At 49.4% G+C, this 21,969-nt stretch overlaps 1 protein-coding gene across 1 annotated transcript in view; it reads right to left on the bottom strand.

Annotated features, from left to right (window-relative positions):
• Nucleotides 1-21,969, bottom strand: part of LOC147120805 (adenylate cyclase type 8-like) — a 409,028-nt gene that overhangs the window by 287,297 nt on the left and 99,762 nt on the right. Inside the window, exon 7 of the mRNA XM_085977138.1 lies at nt 7,522-7,870. Within this exon, the coding sequence (XP_085833264.1) occupies nt 7,522-7,870 (349 nt within the window). The remainder of the gene's footprint in view (nt 1-7,521; nt 7,871-21,969) is intronic.

The following is a 21,969-nucleotide window of genomic DNA, read 5'->3' as shown; positions in this document are numbered from 1 at the left end:
TGCAATTAAGGCATCATAATCAAACAGGCAAATACCATCTCTATTTGCTGATATCATTACAATGGTGTCAGGTCAAGCATGGGCAAGGAAACCTCCTGCTGATTACCACGTACCGCCCTCCCTCAGCTGATGAATCAGTACTCCTCCATGTTGAACGCCACTTGGAAGAAGCACTGAGAGTAGCAAGGGCACAGAATGTACTCTGGGTGGGGGACTTCAATGTCCATCACCAAGAGTGGTTCGGTAGCACCACTACTGACCGAGCTGGTCGAGTCCTGAAGGACATAACTGCCAGTCTGGGCCTGCGACAGGTGGTGAGAGAACCAACACGAGGGAAAAACCTACTTGACCTCGTCCTCACCAATCTACCTGTCGCAGATGCATCTGTCCATGACAGTATTGGTAGCAGTGTCCACCACACAGTCATTGTGGAGACGAAGTCCTGTCTTCACACTGAGGGCACACTCCATCGTGTTGTGTGGCACTATCACCGTGCTAAATGGGAGATTCAGAACAGATCTAGCAGCTCAAAACTGGGCATCCATGAGGCGCTGTGGGCCATCAGCAGCAGCAGAATTTTATTCCACCACAATCTGTAACCTCATGGCACGGCATATCCCTCACTCTACCATTACCATCAAGCCAGGGGACCAACCCTGGTTCAATAAGGAGTGTAGAAAAGCATGCCAGGAGCAGCACCAGTACCTAAAAATGCAGTACCAACCTGGGGAAGCTGCAACAGGACTACATGCATGCTAAAAAGTGGAAGCAGCATGCTATAGACAGGGCTAAGTGATCCCACACTCAACGGATCAGATCAAAGCTCTGCAGTCCTGCCACATCCAGTCGTGAATGGTGGTGGACCATTAAACAACTAACGCGAGGAGGAGGCTCCGTGAATATCCACATCCTCAACGATGGTGGAGCCCAGCACGTGAGTGCAAAAGACTGAAGCGTTTGCAACCATCTTCAGCCAGAAGTGCCAAGTGGATGATCCATATCGGCCTCCTCCTGAAGTCCCCACCATCACAGAAGCCAGTCTTCAGCTAATTCAATTCACTCCACGTGATATCAAGAACCGGCTGAGCGCACTGGATACAGCAAAGGCTATGGGCTCCGACAACATTCCGGCTATCGTGCTGTTCCAGTACAGCTACAACACTGGCATCTATCTGACAATATGGAAAACTGCCCAGGTATGTCCTGTCCGCAAAAAGCAGGACAAATCCAATCTGGCCGATTACCACCCCACCAGTCTACTCTCAATCATCAGCAAAGTGATGGAAGGTGTCATCAACAGTGCTATCAAGCGGCACTTACTCACCAATAATCTGCTCACTGATGCCCAGTTTGGGTTCCGCCAAGACCACTCGGCTCCAGATCTCATTACAGCCGTGGTCCAAACATGGACAAAGGAGCTGAATTCCAGAGGTGAAGTGAGAGTGACTGCCCTTCACATCAAGGCAGCATTTGACCGAGTGTGGCAACAACGAGCCCTAGTAAAACTGAAGTCAATGGGAATCAGGGGGAAAACTCTCCACTGGCTGGAGTCATACCGAGCACAAAGGAAGATAGTTGTGGTTGTTGAAGGTCAATCATTACAGCCCCAGGACATCACTGCAGGAATTCCTCAGGGCAGTGTCCTAGGCCCAACCATCTTCAGCTGCTTCATCAATGACCTTCCTGTAGTGTATGTAACCTGTACCACCTTAAGAGACTACCTTAAGGTGATGGACTACTTTCTGATGGCTCTTGTATATTGTAGTACCGGTGGTGACCACACCGGTATATAAAAACCCTGTGGGGCAAAGTGTATTTCAGTTCAGCCCTGACCCTCAGTCACTAAAGACCTGTTTAAGTATTCTGTTGTCTGTGTCCAGTTATTCAGCATAACTACATTTAAAAGCACAGACTCAACAGTGGCGACGAGTCTGATCGTACCTAGCGGCAGTTTTGCGTCCAAGGAAGCTTCGTCCTCAGAACGGGCGTCGAAAAGGGGCATCCGCCCTCAACATCCTGCTGAGCACTGCATCGCACGGGAGGCCATCGGGAACCCGGGTTGGTTTGCTGGCCACGAAGTCCACCATCGACGACAGGCAGTGATCATCCCTTCTACGACAGCGGCGGGTAAGCCCGATCGAGCGGCACGGAGGGGAAGTCGGCCGAGTTGTCAGTGGGAGAAGGGGAGGGAAAACGAAGAAAAGGGTGGAAAACACGACCGCAGCCGGTGTCAGGGGCCAGACTGCAATCGGGGCAGAGACGCGCAGCAGCCAGGGAAGCGTTGATGTCCACGAGGACCGCGGGAGCGGCGAGAACGTTGGGGGAAATAAAGGACCGCTGGGAGGCGAGAACGGCAACAGCGCGGTAATCACCATTTTAGTCGGCGGGGGAAGAAGACAAGCGCAGGAAAAGCCGCCAAGCGCGGGAAGCCGCCATTTTGAAAAATAAAATAAAATAAAGGAAACTCAACAAGGATGCCAAAAACGGGTAACATCACTGCTTTTGATAGTGATGTAGAAGATTGGGCCACTTATGTGGAACGCGTTGAAGTGTACTGTACAGCGAATGAGGTACCGGCGGATAAGAAAGCACTAACCCTATTAAACTCGATGGGTGCGAAGACGTATGGGTTATTAAGGCACCTTGTAACACCAGATAAACCGGTAGGAAAGAGTTTCGCGGATATTGTTACTATCCTGCAAGAGCATTTAAACCCCACGCCGCTGCTGATAGCGGAACGATTTAAATTTTACAAAACAATTCAGCTTAAAGAGGAAAGCAACGCTGAATTCTTAATCGAACTGCGCAAGTTATCAAAGTACTGTCAGTTCGGTACAGGACTAGCAGACGCTCTGAGAGATAAGTTTGTGTGTGGGCTACTAAAGGAAGGAACCCAGAAACGACTGCTAGAGGAAAAGGATCTTACGCTGGACAAAGCTTTCAGCATTGCAGCATCGCACGAGGCAGCAGCACGAGGCACTGCAGAAATGCAGCAAAGGCCATCGGAATTCAGCACCAATGAAATGGCATTGGGCGCAGTAAAGTGCTATCGTTGCGGAAGGACAACGCATGATCAGAACCAGTGCTGGTTCAAAGATAAAGAATGCAGGCAATGTGGCAAACTTGGTCACATAGCGAGAGTATGCCGGTCAGGAAAGAAGACCGGCAACAAAAAGTCGCCGCAGCAGAAGTACAAAAAAGTACACAAGGTGACAGAGAACAGTTCGGATGAACAGAAGATGGATTCAGACTCCAGCAGTAAGGAACTGGGTTGTCTAAAAATACATAATGTGGGTAACACAGCAGACCACCAAACTATCTGGGTCATGCTTCGGATAGCAGGAGTCCAAGTGAAGATGGAATTGGACACTGGATCGGCATTGACGGTCATGAATAAGCAAGATTACAAAAGGTTATTCTCACACATTCCCCTGAGGGATACGGAGATTGTATTGAAAACATACACGGGGCAAAGAGTTTACCCCATCGGAAAGATAAAGGCAAAGGTGGTCTACAATGGTAAAGAAAGTCAGGGAATGGACTTGTATGTGTTACCTGAGGGAGGTCCGCCACTACTGGGACGGGAATGGATCTGGAGAATAAATATGGACTGGCATTCCTTACAAGCACTAACTGTAGATTCCTGTAAAGAGGACGACGTCAAACCTAAACGACTGTCCAAAATATTGGACGATGCTAAGGAGGTGTTCCAACAGGGACTGGGAACACTGAAAGGAATTACGGCAAACATCAAGGTTGAAGAACATGCAAACCCAAAATTTTTCAAAGCCAGACCGGTACCTTATGCGATACGACCTGCTGTGGAAGCAGAGCTGGAAGGGCTAGAACGTTCAGGAGTACTGTCAAAGGTGGACTGGAGCGAATGGGCCACACCCATTGTTCCCGTCATGAAGCGTTCGTTGAGCAACAAGCCGGGGGAACCTGGGAAGGTTCGCATCTGTGGCGATTTCAAGATCACTGTTAATCCGGTTCTTCACACGGTGCAATATCCGCTTCCGCGGATTGAGGATATCTTCGCTTCGCTGTCTGGCGGGAAACACTTCACCAAGATAGACCTGGCGCAGGCGTACCTACAGATGGAAGTTGATGAAGCGTCACGCCAGTATCTCACGATCAACACACATAAGGGCTTATATCGGTATAATAGACTGGTTTTTGGAGTGGCATCGGCTCCAGCGATTTGGCAAAGGGCCATGGAGCAGGTATTACAGGGAATTCCAGGCACACAATGCTACCTGGACGACATTCTGATTACATGAGATGATGATAAGGAACACCTCGCGAATTTGGAGCAGGTGCTCACCAGATTGAAAGAATATGGACTCAGAGTTAATCGCCAGAAATGTGAGTTCTTTCAGAAGCGAATCTCGTACTGCGGTCACGTCATTGACCAGGAGGGGCTTCATAAGTCACCTGACAAGATCGAAGCTGTTGTGAAAGCTCCCGCTCCAGAAAATGTATCCCAGTTGAGGTCGTTCCTTGGGTTGATTAACTATTACCACAAGTTTCTTCCAAATTTATCCACGGTGTTACACCCGCTGAACACTCTTTTGCAAATGGGAGCACCATGGAAGTGGAGCGAGGACTGTAAGCGGGTTTTTCAAAAAAGCAAGGCACTGATCACCTCTAAGGAAGTGTTGGCTCACTTTAACCCAACGCTGCCTATTCGTTTAGCTTGTGATGCTTCTCCATATGGTATCGGGGCAGTGTTCTCACATAAGTTGCCAAATGGCTTGGAAAGGCCAGTCGCGTTCGCATCCAGATCATTGGCCTCCGCAGAGCGCAACTATGCTCAGATAGATAGGGAGGCTCACAGCCTCGTGTGGGGAGTTAAGAAATTTAACCATTACTTGCGAGGCCAAAGGTTTACGCTGCTGACAGATCACCAGCCGTTGGTTTCCATTTTTAACCCTAAGAAGGGTGTTCCGGTTATGACGGCGCAGAGGCTTCAGAGATGGTCCCTTTTCCTAGGGGCACATCAATATGATATCGAATTCAAAGGTACAAAGCAACATGGTAATGCTGATGGGCTGTCGCGCCTGCCACTACCTACAGCAGAAGAGGCACCGGTAGTTGACCCTGTCGAGATATTTCACTCGACCATCATCGAATGCTTACCAGTCACCAATGCGAGTATTGAGAGAGAGACCCGAAACGACCCGACACTGTCTCGGGTCTACGATTTGACAGTGTAGGGATGGCCAGCACATGGCGAACCACTGTTACCTGCATTCTCAGCCAGACGAGAACAGCTATCCGTCTGTCAAGGCACATTGATGTATGGAACAAGGGTGATTATTCCTCCTAAATTAAGGGAGAGAATTCTGAAGGAACTGCATGAAGGTCATCTGGGGGGAGTCAAGATGAAAGGCCTTGCTAGGGCTTATGTGTGGTGGCCAGGTATCGACAAACAAATAGAGGATCTGACTAAAAGCTGCTCAGGGTGCCAAAAAGTTCAAAACGCACCTCCAATTGCACCGCTGCATCCGTGGGAATGGCCTTCAACCCCATGGCAACGCGTGCATATCGACTTTGCAGGTCCATTCATGGATTCCATGTTTTTGATAGCGGTAGACGCACATTCTAAATGGCCAGAAGTGATTAAGATGTCGACCACTACCTCTGAAAAGACGATCGCAGTTCCAAGAACCATATTTGCAAGGAATGGGTTGCCGGAACAAATATGTTCAGACAACGGACCACAGTTCGTGTCAGAAGAATTCCAGAAATTCATGAAAAATGGGGTGAAACACTATACATCTGCCCCACATCATCCGGCTACCAATGGGTTGGCCGAGAGATTTGTACAAACGTTCAAAAAGGCGATAAAGGCCATGAGCGAAGACCATATTCCACTACAACACAAGGTGGACAATTTCCTGATGGCATATCGAAACGCCACGCATGCAGTGACAAATCAAAGCCCTGCCATAATGTTCTATAACAGGAGGTTGCGGTCCCGGTTGGATTTGTTAAAACCCAATGTGCGTAGGGAAGTCAAAAACAAACAATTCCAGCACGTAAATAACAAGGCCACTCGGAGTTTCGAAATAGGACAACCAGTGTTGGCCAGGGACTATAGGAATGATAAATGGCAATCCGGAACAATTCGTGCCCGACAAGGACCCTTGATGTACACGGTAGACGTTGGTGAGAACGTAATACGACGTCATGCTGACCAACTTGTGGAATCGAGAACAAGGGTCGACCCCATGTCTACGGCAGAGACACCAGTTGAAGAAGTTATTGAGCCTGTAGCATCTACCTCAGACTCGAACGTACATGATGATGTTCAATCCATAAGAGATCAAATGGATGAGTCACCCCAGCAACGAGAACCAGAGACCCCTGAAAGGCGTTATCCGGCCCGGATCAGGAGGCCTCCTCAAAGACTGAATCTTTGAACAGTTTTGTATGAAAGTTGTATATATGTTATCCATGTTATGTTTAAATTGGGGTGTACACTGTTAAGCTAAAAGGGGAGGAATTGTAGTGTATGTAACCTGTACCACCTTAAGAGACTACCTTAAGGTGATGGACTACTTTCTGATGGCTCCTGTATATTGTAGTACCGGTGGTGACCACACCAGTATATAAACCCTGTGGAGCAAAGTGTATTTCAGTTCAGCCCTGACCCTCAATTACTAAAGACCTGTTTAAGTATTCTGTTGTCTGTGTCCAGTTATTCAGCATAACTATATTTAAAAGCACAGACTCAACACTTCCCTCCAACATAAGGTCAGAAATGGGGATGTTCGCTGATGACTGCACAGTGTTCAGTGCCATTCACAACTCCTCAGACCTGGATGATGTTCAGGTTTAGGCTGATAAGTGGTAAGTAACATTCGCGCCACAGAGGTGCCAGGCAATGACTATCTCCAACAAGCGAGAGTCTAACCACCTCCCCTTGTCATTCAACGGCATTGCCATCACCACATCCCATAAAAACGAATATTTAAAAAAAAAAGTATCCCCCACTAAAACAGATTATCTGCTCATTTATCTCATTGCTGTGGGAGCTTGCTGTGCTCAAATTGGCTGCCATGTTTCCTACATTACAACAGTGACTACACTTCAAAAAAGTACTTCATTGGGTGTGAAGCACTTTGGGACATCCTGAGGTTCTTTCTTTACTACTGGCCCCAGTGTTGCATGGATTAGGGAAGAGGAGAAATCAGTCAGAGGTCCAGCCCCTGATCAAGTGAGGCCTGGTGAAGACAGTGTCCATGTGTTTGTCCGTCTGTCTCCCCCTCCCACCCCCCACTTACCTATCAGCCTCTGCCAGTGTACCATCCGGTGTCTCTGCCTCGCCCCTCCCGGTCGGGGCAGCTGGTCAGCACGCTCCACAGCTCGCGATATATTCCGGATTCACCTTTCCCATCCCATCCCAAGGACTAAAAGGGAATTGTAGTGACATGTGTCCCAGGACACCGTGCCATGTAGGTGCCAAAGGACAGCTTGAGAGCAAAAATAATACAAAGGCCGTCAGTTTTTACTCACTTTAGTCAAACCGACTATTCTGTTGAAGGGATGATCGAGTCGCCACGGGGACTCAGACTCCATGAGGTTGACCAGGTTGGTGTCAACGGGCAAACTGCTGCTGAATATGGTCTCTGTTTTCCTACGCTCATAGGGTGATCTCTGAGTTGTAGCGATTGTTTTCACAATGTTGGTTTGTGTTTTCTCTGCTTGGGGCACCATCTCGGCACGGTATGTGTCCTTCTGCTTGATGAAGAAGGTTTTAATATTATACTGCTTCAATATTGTGCTGTTTTCTTGGCCATGACTCTCTTCAGTTTGGTAATCATTGCCCAAGCACCTCAAGGTTGCTTTGGAGATATGGACTCGCCTGAGGCACAACAGGTAACATTGATTAACGATTCCACACTTCAATATTACTATCATTTTTCTTCATCATCTTGGCAGCTTATTTAAAATCTTATTTTACATTTTTATCAGAACTGCTCTTTCTCTCTGCCTCTCTCATTATCTCTTTCTCTCTCTGCCTCAACAACAACTTGTATTTATATAGCACCTTTAACATAGCAAAACCTCACAAGTCGCTTCACAGGAGCGACTATCAAACAAACCGAGCCACATAAGCCCATTCACTGTCTCTCTCTGACAATCGGTAACTGTTCTTCAGTCACTCTCTGTAGTTCCCCCTTGGTCACTCTCTGTAGTTCCCCCTTGGTCACTCTCTGTAGTTCCCCCTTGGTCACTCTCTGTAGTTCCCCCTTGGTCACTCTCTGTAGTTCCCCCTTGGTCACTCTCTGTAGTTCCCCCTTGGTCACTCTCTGTAGTTCCCCCTTGGTCACTCTCTGGAACACTTTCTTTCTCTCTCTTTGTTTCTCTCAGTCTCCAATCGCTCAATGTCCTGAGTCTCTGTCTCAGTCTCTCTCGGCTCCACTGACTATGTTCCCTTGAAGCTTGGTTGCACTCTGCTTTTCTCTCTCTGTCTCCTGGTCTACCTCTCGATCCATCTCTGTGACTGTTGGGCTCGGTCCCTCAGTCATGCTTTCTGTGCAGCAGTTGCTCTCCATCTCAGCTGCTCTCGGTCACTCAGATTCCCTCTGTTCCTTAGTCACAATCTCTTTCCATTTAATCCTTGGACATGCTGTCCATTGGCTGCCCGCTATTTCTCAGTCACTGTCTCTCTCACTCTCTCTCCCTCCGCCTCACTCTCCCTCCGTCTCCCTCTCCCTCCGCCTCACTCTCCCTCCATCTCCCTCTCCCTCCGTCTCTCTCTCCCTCTCCCTTCGCTCTCGCTCTCTCCGTCTCCCTCCGCCTCGCTCTCTACCTCCATCTCCCTCTCTCTCCCTCCGTGTCGCTCTCTCTCCCTGTCTGTCTCTCTCTCTCCCTGTCTGTCTCTCTCTCTGTCTGCCTCTCGCTCCCTCCGTCACTCTCTCTCTCCATCTCCCTCTCTCTCTCTCCGTCCCTCTCTCTCCGTCTCCCTCTCTCTCGTCTCGCTCTCTCTCTCCGTCTCCCTCTCTCTCCCTCCGTCTCGCCCTCCGTCTCGCCCTCCGTCTCGCCCTCCGTCTCGCTCTCTCTCTCCCCGTCTCGCTCTCCCTCCCTCCGTCTCGCTCTCTCTCTCCGTCTCGCTCTCTCCCTCCGTCTCGCTCTCTCTCTCTCCCTCCATCTCTCTCTCTCTCTCCCCCTGTCTCTCTCTCTCTCTCTCCCCCCGTCTCGCTCTCCCTCCCTCCGTCTCGCTCTCCCTCCCCCCGTCTCGCTCTCTCCCTCCATCTCGCTCGCTCTCCCCCTCCGTCTCGCTCTCTCCCCCTCCGTCTCGCTCTCTCTCTCCGTCTCGCTCTCTCCCTCCGTCTCGCTCTCTCTCTCTCCCTCCATCTCTCTCTCTCTCTCCCCCTGTCTCTCTCTCTCTCTCTCCCCCCGTCTCGCTCTCCCTCCCTCCGTCTCGCTCTCCCTCCCCCCGTCTCGCTCTCTCCCTCCATCTCGCTCGCTCTCCCCCTCCGTCTCGCTCTCTCCTCCCTCCGTCTCGCTCTCTCCCCCCTTCGTCTCGCTCTCTCCCCCTCCGTCTCGCTCTCTCTCCCTCCATCTCGCTCGCTCTCTCCCACCATCTCGCTCACTCTCCCCCTCCGTCTCACTCTCTCCCCCTCCGTCTCGCTCTCTCTCCCTCCGTCTCTCTCTCTCTCCCACCATCTCGCTCACTCTCCCCCTCCGTCTCGCTCTCTCCCCCTCCGTCTCGCTCTCTCCCCCCTCCGTCTCGCTCTCTCCCTCCATCTCGCTCGCTCTCTCCCTCCATCTCGCTCGCTCTCCTCCCGCTCCGTCTCGCTCTCTCTCCCTCCGTCTCGCTCGCTCTCTCCCACCATCTCGCTCTCTCCCCCCTCCGTCTCGCTCTCTCCCCCCTCCGTCTCGCTCTCTCTCCCTCCGTCTCGCTCTCTCTCCCTCCATCTCGCTCGCTCTCTCCCTCCATCTCGCTCTCTCCCCCCTCCGTCTCGCTCGCTCTCCCCCTCCTTCTCGCTCTCTCTCCCTCCGTCTCGCTCTCTCCTCCCTCCGTCTCGCTCTCTCTCCCTCCATCTCGCTCGCTCTCCCGCTCCGTCTCGCTCTCTCTCCCTCCGTCTCGCTCTCTCCCCCCTCCGTCTCGCTCTCTCCCCCCTCCGTCTCGCTCTCTCTCCCTCCGTCTCGCTCTCTCTCCCTCCATCTCGCTCTCTCCCCCCTCCGTCTCGCTCTCTCTCCCTCCGTCTCGCTCTCTCTCCCCTCCGTCTCGCTCTCTCCCCCCTCCGTCTCGCTCTCTCTCCCTCCGTCTCGCTCTCTCCCCCTCCGTCTCGCTCTCTCTCCCTCCGTCTCGCTCTCTCTCCCTCCGTCTCGCTCTCTCTCCCTCCGTCTCGCTCGCTCTCCCTCCGTCTCGCTCTCCCCCTCCGTCTCGCTCTCTCCCCCTCCGTCTCGCTCTCTCCCCCCTCCGTCTCGCTCTCTCTCCCTCCGTCTCGCTCTCTCCCCCTCCGTCTCGCTCTCTCTCCCTCCGTCTCGCTCTCTCTCCCTCCGTCTCGCTCTCTCTCCCTCCGTCTCGCTCTCTCTCCCTCCGTCTCGCTCTCTCTCCCTCCGTCTCGCTCTCTCCCCCCTCCCTCTCGCTCTCTCCCCCTCCGTCTCGCTCTCTCCCCCTCCGTCTCGCTCTCCCCCTCCGTCTTGCTCTCTCCCCCTCCGTCTCGCTCTCTCTCCCTCCGTCTCGCTCGCTCTCCCTCCGTCTCGCTCTCCCCCTCCGTCTCGCTCTCTCCCCCTCCGTCTCGCTCTCTCTCCCTCCGTCTCGCTCGCTCTCCCTCCGTCTCGCTCTCCCCCTCCGTCTCTCTCTCCCCCCTCCGTCTCGCTCTCTCCCCCTCCGTCTCGCTCTCTCTCCCTCCGTCTCGCTCTCTCTCCCTCCGTCTCGCTCTCCCCCTCCGTCTCGCTCTCTCCCCCTCCGTCTCGCTCTCTCCCCCCTCCGTCTCGCTCTCTCCCCCCTCCGTCTCGCTCTCTCCCCCTCCGTCTCGCTCGCTCTCCCCCCTCCGTCTCGCTCTCCCCCCTCCGTCTCGCTCTCTCCCCCTCCGTCTCGCTCTCTCCCCCCTCCGTCTCGCTCTCTCCCCCCTCCGTCTCGCTCTCTCCCTCCATCTTGCTCTCTCCCCCCTCCGTCTCGCTCTCTCTCCCTCCGTCTCGCTCTCTCTCCCTCCGTCTCGCTCTCTCCCCCCTCCGTCTCGCTCTCTCCCTCCGTCTCTCTCTCTCCCCCCTCCGTCTCGCTCTCTCTCCCCTCCGTCTCGCTCTCTCTCCCTCCGTCTCGCTCTCTCTCCCTCCGTCTCGCTCTCTCTCCCCTCCGTCTCGCTCTCTCCCCCTCCGTCTCGCTCTCTCCCCCTCCGTCTCGCTCTCTCTCCCTCCGTCGCGCTCTCTCTCCCTCCGTCTCGCTCTCTCCCCCCTCCGTCTCCCTCTCTCTCTCCCTCCATCTCGCTCGCTCTCCCCCTTCCGTCTCGCTCTCTCCCCCTCCGTCTCGCTCTCTCCCCCTCCGTCTCGCTCTCTCTCCCCTCCGTCTCGCTCTCTCTCCCTCCGTCTCGCTCTCTCCCCCTCCGTCTCGCTCTCTCCCTCCGTCTCGCTCTCTCTCCCTCCGTCTCGCTCTCTCCCCCCTCCGTCTCGCTCTCCCCCTCCGTCTCGCTCTCTCCCCCCTCCGTCTCGCTATCTCCCCCCTCCGTCTCGCTCTCTCCCCTCCGTCTCGCTCTCTCCCCCCTCCGTCTCGCTCTCTCCCCCTCCGTCTCGCTCTCTCCCCCCTCCGTCTCGCTCTCGCCACCCTCCGTCTCGCTCTCTCTCCCCTCCGTCTCGCTCTCTCCCCCCTCCGTCTCGCTCTCACCACCCTCCGTCTCGCTCTCTCCCCTCTCCGTCTCGCTCTCTCCCCCCTCCGTCTCTCTCCCTCCGTCTCCCTCTCTCTCCCTCTCTCTGAGTCCAAAGGTCGTAGATTCAAGTCCCACTCCAGAGACATGAGATCAAAATCTAGGCTGACACTCCAGTGCAGTACTGAGGAGGGGCAGTACTGAGGGAGCGCCGCACTGTCGGAGGGGCAGTACTGAGGGAGCGCCGCACTGTCGGAGGGGCAGTACTGAGGGAGCGCCGCACTGTCGGAGGGGCAGTACTGAGGGAGCGCCGCACTGTCGGAGGGGCAGTACTGAGGGAGCGCCGCACTGTCGGAGGGGCAGTACTGAGGGAGCGCCGCACTGTCGGAGGGGCAGTACTGAGGGAGCTCTCTCTCTCTCTCTCTCTCTCTCTCCCTCTCCCTCGCTCTCTCTCTCTCTCCCTCGGTCTCTCTCTCTCTCTCTCTCTCTCCCTCGGTCTCTCTCTCTCTCTCTCTCCCTCGGTCTCTCTCTCTCTCTCTCCCTCGGTCTCTCTCTCAGTTCAGTTCAGTTCAGTTCAGTTCAGTTCAAATGCTTTATTGGCATGAAAGTTTACAGAGAACCATATTGCCAAAGCTTACATTGCAAAAAGGTACAGTTTTCCAACATTCTGTAGGTGTCAATCGATTTGACATTTGTTGGGTATATACAATATTACTTTTAAACAATATTAATTTTAAACAGTCTTTCTACTTCATTTGGTACGTTCAATATTAATTTTAAACAGTCTTACTTTTAAACAGTCCTCAGGTTGTGACATGTTGTTACATATTTAGCCCCAAGGTATGGTCTGTCTCCTTCTCCTAGGACTAATCTCAATTTTGACAGATCATCCAATTCCTTGAAATCTGGGGTTGTTTGGCTTAGCTTGTTGAATAATATGTTTCTTGATGTGTTGAATTTTTCGCATTTTAGGAGGAAATGCATTTCTGTTTCAACCTCGCCAGCCAGACATTGATCGCATATTCTATTCTCTCTAGGCTGCCAGGATTTCTTGTATCTGCCTTTTTCAATTTCCAGTTGGTGGTCGCTTAGTCTGTACCTGGTGAGGGTCTGTCTCTGTTTTGTGTCTCTGATGGTCGTGAGGTAGTCTGCCAGTTTATATTCTCTTTTTAGGGCCCGGTAACATTCTAATCTGCTTTGGCTTTCGGTTATTTTGTTCCAATGTTCCAGGTAGGTTTCTTTGCATTGTTTAATGATTTGGTTCACTCGGATTGGTGTTTGGGCGGCTGTGTTGGTCTGGGGCTGGTCAGGGTCCGGCTGAGTACTTAGTTTCAGTAGCAGCTGACTCAGGGGACTCTTTTCTGGGTTTAGCTCTTGGGTCTGAAAGGCTTTGAAATGAAGGGTGTCTGGGGAGCTAGATTTGAGGTGATTTAGGAAGTTTAGTGCTCGTTTTTGGATGTTTATTATCAGTGGGTATCTGCCTAGTTCGGCTCTGCATGCATTTGTTGGCGTTTTTCTTTGGATGCGAAGGATGCTTCGGCAGAATTCTGCATGTAGGGCTTCTATTGTGTGTTTTTCCCATTTAGTGTAGCTTTGGTGATTTAGCGGGCCCCATACTTCACTACCGTACAGTGCAATGGGCAGGATTATGCTGTCAAAAATTTTGAGCCAGATTTTGATTGGGATTTGGATGTTGTAGAATTTTCTTTTTATTGCATATAGGGCTCTTCGGGCTTTTTCTTTTAGTGCATTCACTGCTATGCTGAAGCTCCCTGATGCTGTAATAGTCAGTTCAGTTCAGTTTTTTTTTCAGTTCAAATGCTTTATTGGCATGAAAGTTTACAGAGAACCATATTGCCAAAGCTTACATTGCAAAAAGGTACAGTTTTCCAACATTCTGTAGGTGTCAATCGATTTGACATTTGTTGGGTATATACAATATTACTTTTAAACAATATTAATTTTAAACAGTCTTTCTACTTCATTTGGTACGTTCAATATTAATTTTAAACAGTCTTACTTTTAAACAGTCCTCAGGTTGTGACATGTTGTTACATATTTAGCCCCAAGGTATGGTCTGTCTCCTTCTCCTAGGACTAATCTCAATTTTGACAGATCATCCAATTCCTTGAAATCTGGGGTTGTTTGGCTTAGCTTGTTGAATAATATGTTTCTTGATGTGTTGAATTTTTCGCATTTTAGGAGGAAATGCATTTCTGTTTCAACCTCGCCAGCCAGACATTGATCGCATATTCTATTCTCTCTAGGCTGCCAGGATTTCTTGTATCTGCCTTTTTCAATTTCCAGTTGGTGGTCGCTTAGTCTGTACCTGGTGAGGGTCTGTCTCTGTTTTGTGTCTCTGATGGTCGTGAGGTAGTCTGCCAGTTTATATTCTCTTTTTAGGGCCCGGTAACATTCTAATCTGCTTTGGCTTTCGGTTATTTTGTTCCAATGTTCCAGGTAGGTTTCTTTGCATTTTTTAATGATTTGGTTCACTCGGATTGGTGTTTGGACGGCTGTGTTGGTCTGGGGCTGGTCAGGGTCCGGCTGAGTACTTAATTTCAGTAGCAGCTGACTCAGGGGACTCTTTTCTGGGTTTAGCTCTTGGGTCTGAAAGGCTTTGAAATGAAGGGTGTCTGGGGAGCTAGATTTGAGGTGATTTAGGAAGTTTAGTGCTCGTTTTTGGATGTTTATTATCAGTGGGTATCTGCCTAGTTCGGCTCTGCATGCATTTGTTGGCGTTTTTCTTTGGGTGCGAAGGATGCTTCGGCAGAATTCTGCATGTAGGGCTTCTATTGTGTGTTTTTCCCATTTAGTGTAGCTTTGGTGATTTAGCGGGCCCCATACTTCACTACCGTACAGTGCAATGGGCAGGATTATGCTGTCAAAAATTTTGAGCCAGATTTTGATTGGGATTTGGATGTTGTAGAATTTTCTTTTTATTGCATCTCTCTCCCTCGGTCTCGCTCTCTCTCTCTCTCCCTCGGTCTCTCTCTCTCTCTCTCGGTCTCTCTCTCTCTCTCTCCCTCGGTCTCTCTCTCTCTCTCTCCCTCGGTCTCTCTCTTTCTCTCTCCCTCGGTCTCTCTCTCTCTCTCTCTCTCCCTCGGTCTCTCTCTCTCTCTCCCTCGGTCTCTCTCTCTCTCTCTCTCCCTCGGTCTCTCTCTCTCTCTCTCCCTCGGTCTCTCTCTCTCTCTCTCCCTCGGTCTCTCTCTCTCTCCCTCCCTCGGTCTCTCTCTCTCTCTCTCCCCCTCGGTCTCTCTCTCTCTCTCTCCCTCGGTCTCTCTCTCTCTCTCTCCCTCGGTCTCTCTCTCTCTCTCTCCCTCGGTCTCTCTCTCTCTCTCTCCCTCGGTCTCTCTCTCTCTCTCTCCCTCGGTCTCTCTCTCTCTCTCTCCCTCGGTCTCTCTCTCTCTCTCTCCCTCGGTCTCTCTCTCCCTCGGTCTCTCTCTCCCTCGGTCTCTCTCTCTCTCTCTCCCTCGGTCTCTCTCTCTCTCTCTCCCTCGGTCTCTCTCTCTCTCCCTCCCTCGGTCTCTCTCTCTCTCTCTCCCCCTCGGTCTCTCTCTCTCTCTCTCCCTCGGTCGCTCTCTCTCTCTCTCCCTCGGTCTCTCTCTCTCTCTCCCTCGGTCTCTCTCTCTCTCCCTCCCTCGGTCTCTCTCTCTCTCTCCCTCGGTCTCTCTCTCTCTCTCTCCCTCGGTCTCTCTCTCTCTCTCTCTCCCTCGGTCTCTCAGTTCAGTTCAGTTCAGTTCAGTTCAAATGCTTTATTGGCATGAAAGTTTACAGAGAACCATATTGCCAAAGCTTACATAGCAAAAGGTACAGTTTTCCAACATTCTGTAGGTGTCAATCGATTTGACATTTGTTGGGTACATACAATATTACTTTTAAACAATATTAATTTTAAACAGTCTTTCTACTTCATTTGGTACGTTCAATATTAATTTTAAACAGTCTTACTTTTAAACAGTCCTCAGGTTGTGACATGTTGTTACATATTTGGCCCCAAGGTATGGTCTGTCTCCTTCTCCTAGGACTAATCTCAATTTTGACAGATCATCCAATTCCTTGAAATCTGGGGTTGTTTGGCTTAGCTTGTTGAATAATATGTTTCTTGATGTGTTGAATTTTTCGCATTTTAGGAGGAAATGCATTTCTGTTTCAACCTCGCCAGCCAGACATTGATCGCATATTCTATTCTCTCTAGGCTGCCAGGATTTCTTGTATCTGCCTTTTTCAATTTCCAGTTGGTGGTCGCTTAGTCTGTACCTGGTGAGGGTCTGTCTCTGTTTTGTGTCTCTGATGGTCGTGAGGTAGTCTGCCAGTTTATATTCTCTTTTTAGGGCCCGGTAACATTCTAATCTGCTTTGGCTTTCGGTTATTTTGTTCCAATGTTCCAGGTAGGTTTCTTTGCATTTTTTAATGATTTGGTTCACTCGGATTGGTGTTTGGACGGCTGTGTTGGTCTGGGGCTGGTCAGGGTCCGGCTGAGTACTTAGTTTCAGTAGCAGCTGGCTCAGGGGACTCTTTTCTGGGTTTAGCTCTTGGGTCTGAAAGGCTTTGAAATGAAGGGTGTCTGGGGAGCTAGATTTGAGGTGGTTTAGGAAGTTTAGTGCTCGTTTTTGGATGTTTATTATCAGTGGGTATCTGCCTAGTTCGGCTCTGCATGCATTTGTTGGCGTTTTTCTTTGGGTGCGAAGGATGCTTCGGCAGAATTCTGCATGTAGGGCTTCTATTGTGTGTTTTTCCCATTTAGTGTAGCTTTGGTGATTTAGCGGGGCCCCATACTTCACTACCGTACAGTGCAATGGGCAGGATTATGCTGTCAAATATTTTGAGCCAGATTTTGATTGGGATTTGGATGTTGTAGAATTTTCTTTTTATTGCATATAGGGCTCTTCGGGCTTTTTCTTTTAGTGCATTCACTGCTATGCTGAAGCTCCCTGATGCTGTAATAGTTAGACCAAGGTAGGTGTAGCTCATAGTGTGTCCTATAGTGGTATCACTGAGGGTAAACTGGTATTTGTTTTCCTGACATCTGGGTCTTTTCTGAAAAATCATGATGTTGGTTTTCTTTAGATTTACTGTTAGAGCCCAATTTTGGCAGTATTTGTCGAGTAGGTCAAGTTGTTGCTGTAATCCCTGTTCTGTGGGAGACAGCAGAACCAGGTCGTCCGCATAGAACAGGGACTTCACTTCTCCATCCAGGAGACGGAGACCTGGTGACTCGCTTTGCTCCAGCATGTCTGCTATTCATTTATGTATATGTTGAACAGGGTCGGGCTCAAATTGCAGCCCTGCCGGACGCCTCTTCTCTGGGTGAAGAAATCGGTGCGTTTGTCTCCAATTTTGACCCCGCATTTGTTTTTCAGATACATTGATTTAATAAGGTCATAGACTTTGCCCCCTATTCCACACTGAAGAAGTTTATAATAGAGCCCTTCGTGCCATATAGAGTCAAAGGCTTTCTTGAAGTCGATGAAACAGGCGAATATTTTCCATTTTTTGTTTGGTGTTTATGTTTTTCAATGAGGGTGTGAAGGGTATAGATATGGTCGGCGGTGCGGTGTTTTGGAAGAAAGCCTATTTGGTTTTTTCTGAGGATATTATGTTTGTTAAGAAAATCAAGTAATCTACTATTTAGAATACTGCAGAATAACTTCCCTAGACAACTGTTGACACAGATGCCGCGGTAGTTATTTGGGTCTGATTTGTTTCCACTTTTATATATGGGGGAGATTAGTCCTTGGCACCAGATATCGGGAAAACAGCCTGAGCGTAATATGATGTTGAATAGTTTGAGTATCGCACCCTGCATCTCCATATTGCTGAACTTTAGCATTTCATTTTTGATGTTGTCTGGGCCACAGGCTTTCTTTAGGTGGAGAGATTTTGTTTTTGTGGCCAGTTCTTTCCATGTGATTGGGGAGTCTAGAGGGTTTTGGTTGTCTTTAATTGTTGCTTCTAATGTGTGGAGTTTTTCTGTGACCTGATGTTGACTTGGGTTTGTTTTGTTTATTGGGATGTCTTTGTAGAGGTTTTCAAAATGTGTTCTCCAGATGTCGCCATCTTGGATTGGTAATGCTTGCAATTGTGTTGTACTCAGGTTATTCCACATTTCCCAGAATTGTTTTGGATTGGTGGAGTTTTCAATTTCTTCGAGTATTTTGTGGGTATAGTTTTGTGTTTTGTTCCTAATGGTGTGTTTATATCTTTTGAGGGTTTCATTGTATCTAGTACGTAGGTCCGGATTGTTTGGTTGCCGATGCTTTTGGTTTGATATTTTTCTCAGGTCTTTTCTGGCATTTTTGCATTCGTGGTCAAACCATTTCATATTTTATTTTGTCTTTTGTGACGCTTCCTCTTCTGTTTCACGAGGTCGGCTTTTACAGCTGCCTCATGGAAGATCATATTTATATCCTCTATGGCCGTGTTTACACCATCTCTGGTGATCTCATATAGATTTTCTTTAAATTTTGAAATTTTACTTGTGAGATCAGGTGAATTTAGTGCTGTGATGAATTTATCTCCACTGTCTGGGGCCCATCTGTATGTCTGGTTTATTTTATGTAGCTTACTGTGTTCCTTTTTTGTGTCTGTAGTTTGGGCAGAAAGTTTAAGGTACACATTTATTTGGTTATGGTCTGAGAGGGGGGATTGCTGCCTGACAGTGAATGCGTTGATATCGCAGGGGTCCAGGTCAGTGATTGTATAGTCCACCACACTAGACCCAAGAGTTGAGGAGTATGTGAGTCTCCCTTGGGAGTCCCCTCTGAACCTACCATTAACTATGTACAGGCCTAAGGCTCGGCAGAGTTGCACTACCTCCCTACCGCTTTTATTTATTTCACGATCAAGGTTGTTCCGATTTGCGATGGCTGGTGTGACATCTAAAGGGGTCTGGCCAAACACATGGTTGTTTCCCTGTGGGTCTATGAAGTCAGGTTCACAACCGGTCCTTGCATTTAGGTCCCCACATATTATCACCTTTCCTTGGGCCTGGAAATGGCTGATTTCCATGTGGAGAGTATCAAATAACTCCTCTTCGAAATATGGTGAATCTATTGGAGGTATGTAGATCGCACATAAGTAAACATCTTTTTTTGCTATTCCTATATTTTTATCTAGTTTTAGCCATACGTGTGATTTCCCCTGTTTTACCGGTGAGATGTGTTTGTCCAGTTCTCCCTTATACCACACCAATATTCCCCCGGAGGTTCTGCCCTTGCGTGTTTTAGTGTTCTTTACTGAGGGCACAATGATTTCATGGTACATTGGAGGACAGTGGGTCGGCATGTCTTTTTGGCACCATGTTTCTGTTAACACAATTATATCAATGTCTTTTATAGCTTTTAGGAATTCAGGGTCTGTACTCTTCATCCCAAAAGTTGAGGAGCGGAGGCCCTGGATATTCCAGCAGCTTATGTGGAAAGAACGCATTTATATAGTTCAATAAAACGAAATAAAATGGACCTATTTTGTGGGATGAGTGTGGAAACACTATTTTCTATAATGCTAAATGATGATTTAGTATAAATTTCATGAGGCATGCACATATATCTATCTAATAATAGTAATAATACTGATAAGATAACAATAATGATAATGATAAATAACAATATTAATAATTTCTCCGGCTTTCTATCAGGCTGTTCAGCATCGTCATGATCTTTCTCAGTTCTTGGTCTACAGTCTGTGGTCTAGAGGGGGGTCTTGGGTCAGGTATAAAAGCACGGTTCTGTTGTTGGTTTTGTAAAGGGGGGTGGGGGACATTGGTGGTCCTGTTTGGGCTCCCAATGGTAGAGGGGGTGGGAGGGCTGCGTCTTTTGGCAGTGTTTATGAGGTTTCTTGCGAAGACCCACATCCGCTGTTTGAGTAGATGTATTTCGTCATAGAGGTCCCTTGTGTTGATGTTTGGATGATGGGCCAGGGAGACGTTGGGGAGGACAGAACATCTCGTGTCGATCTCCCTGTTGGTGTTGTGGATTATATAGGCTGGGGTGTCCTTTCTGGGCAGTAGTGTGGAGATCACGATCCGCGCCTCGGGGAATTCCCTGCTGGCCTTTTCTGCCATCCTGCTCACCGCCCAAGCCGTGCCTTCCTGTAGGGTGCGTAGGTCGTTTGTGCCTGTGTGGATCACAATCCATTTGGGGCTTCCAAGGGATTCTTTGTTCAGGATCTTCATTGCTTGGCCTGTGTTGCTGCACCATTTTTTCAGGACTTGATGGTCTGGGAACAGCCTCTGGGGGTCCAGAAACTTTCCGTTGGAGTCGGTCAGCAGGACCGCCTGAGGGGCTGGTTTTTCAGACTGGGTAACAGTAGTCTGGGTAGGGCTCGCCTGGTGGCTGGTTGTTGGCTGGGTTTCTGGGATATGTTGTGTGGCAGGAGCGGGGTTTGGGGCTTTCGGTGTGTCATCGTTTGGGGGGGTATCTGTCGGTTTTTGTGTTCCTGTGTGTGAGGACTGGGTAGCAGTAGTCTGGGCATGACTCGACTGAGGGCTGGTTGGAGCGGGGTTTGTGGCTTTCGGTGTGTCTTCGTGTGGGGTGGCATCCGGCGGGTTCTGTGTCTTTGTGTGTGTTGTTTTTGTGTCCTCAGGTTTTTGGACCTTAAGAGGTTTGTGTTGCCTGCTGAGCCTTTCTACGGTCTCCTTCGTTTTGTTTTGTTGAGTACGGAGTTCTTTGATCTCATTTCTTTGCTTCTCTATGGTCTTTCTCATCTTGTGGATGGTGGACTCGTATTCCGTTTTTAGCTGTTTGAATTCCTCCTTCAAATTCTTGGCCAGTGTTTCTCTGTATTCGTTGAAATCAAGTTCTAGTTTGGCCAGATTCTCTTTCATCATTTTGTTTTCGTTGAGAGGTGTGGGGGGGGTGGAGATGTACAGGGAGGTGTTTTCCTCTGCTGGTCTCTCTTCTTCTTCCTCCACTTGGCTCTCATCATCCTCTGTTCGACTCTCTTTTGCTTCCTGTCCATTGGTCCTCTTTGTGTCTGCCTTAGTTTTCAACTGGGGGAATTCCTTTTCGAAGGTGTCCAGATTTTCCACATTCCCCTGTATCATGATCTTTCTATTTTTGTTGTAGTAGCTTATGGTTAGCAGGGGGTCATCTTTATCTAGGTTTCCATCTTTACATATTTTCAGTCTGCCTCCACTGCCAATACCTTCACTGGAGACGTATGTGTAGTGTTTTTTGTAAAGTCTCCTTCCAGGAGGTGACGTATTCGGTGTAGAATATGAGGTTGTTCTTCAGCTTAGTCCCTTTGTGTGTGGTATAGTCAACGTAGAGGATTTCTGGGTTATTTTTTAGTGTTGTGTACTTGTATTTTTCCTTTGCTTTATTTTTTGTGCATTGCTCAGGATATATCATTTCCCTGCTCATTGTAGTCGTTTGTTTTTTGTCTCAGATAGATAACTTTTTTTTTTTTTTTTTCTTTTTTTCTCTTTTTTGTGTCGTGTTCCACCTTAGCCCACTTTTAGGTCCAAAATTGGGAGTTTTTCAGGGGTTCATCTTTGATATAGCTGTTCTTAAAGGTTTATCTTTCTCTTTTTCTCACAGGCTCTTGGTTCGGGTAGTTTATCGTTTCTCTCGGGTTTCTATTCCTTTTCCTCGCGGGTTTGTTGTTCTTTTTCAGTTTTTTTTTTTTTTCGAGCTAAATTTAAATAAAATTAAACTTTTTCCGAACTAACTTTAACTAAAATGAAACTTAGGTAGAGTTAGGTAAAACTTATTTCTCCGGCTTTTTCTCTCCAGCTGGTGTTTCCTCTCCTCTCTCTCTCTCACGCTCTCTCGCTCCGTCTCTCTCTCTCTAGGTGCAGTTACCTCTCTTTGCTCCTTTTCTCCTTTCAGCCGTTTCCCTTCATTCAAATTTCGCCGCTCTCAGCTCTCAGCTCCCAACGCTCTCTCCGGGCTTCTGCCCTGGCCCCAGCCTCTCGGCTCGGCTGTGCTGTCCCGGCCCGGTGTTTGTCCGAGTTTCTCCGACCCCCGGAGTTTCTCGGGTTTCAGGCCTCGGGCTTGCTCGCTCTCCAGGCCCGACCCGATCCGGCACCCCTACCTCTCCACTCGCCTCTTTGACTGGCTCGGGCCGCTCCTCCCGGTCTGGGTCTACTCCTGTTGCTGCTCGCTCTCCTTCTCTCCGGTGCCTCGCTCGGCCCGGTTCCTCA

This window comes from Somniosus microcephalus, chromosome 3, assembly GCF_052327205.1.
Source record: "Somniosus microcephalus isolate GS21.2 chromosome 3, FLI_Smic_1.0, whole genome shotgun sequence".
In the NCBI taxonomy this organism is placed as follows: domain Eukaryota; kingdom Metazoa; phylum Chordata; class Chondrichthyes; order Squaliformes; family Somniosidae; genus Somniosus; species Somniosus microcephalus.
This window is presented reverse-complemented; position numbering and strand designations above follow the sequence as displayed.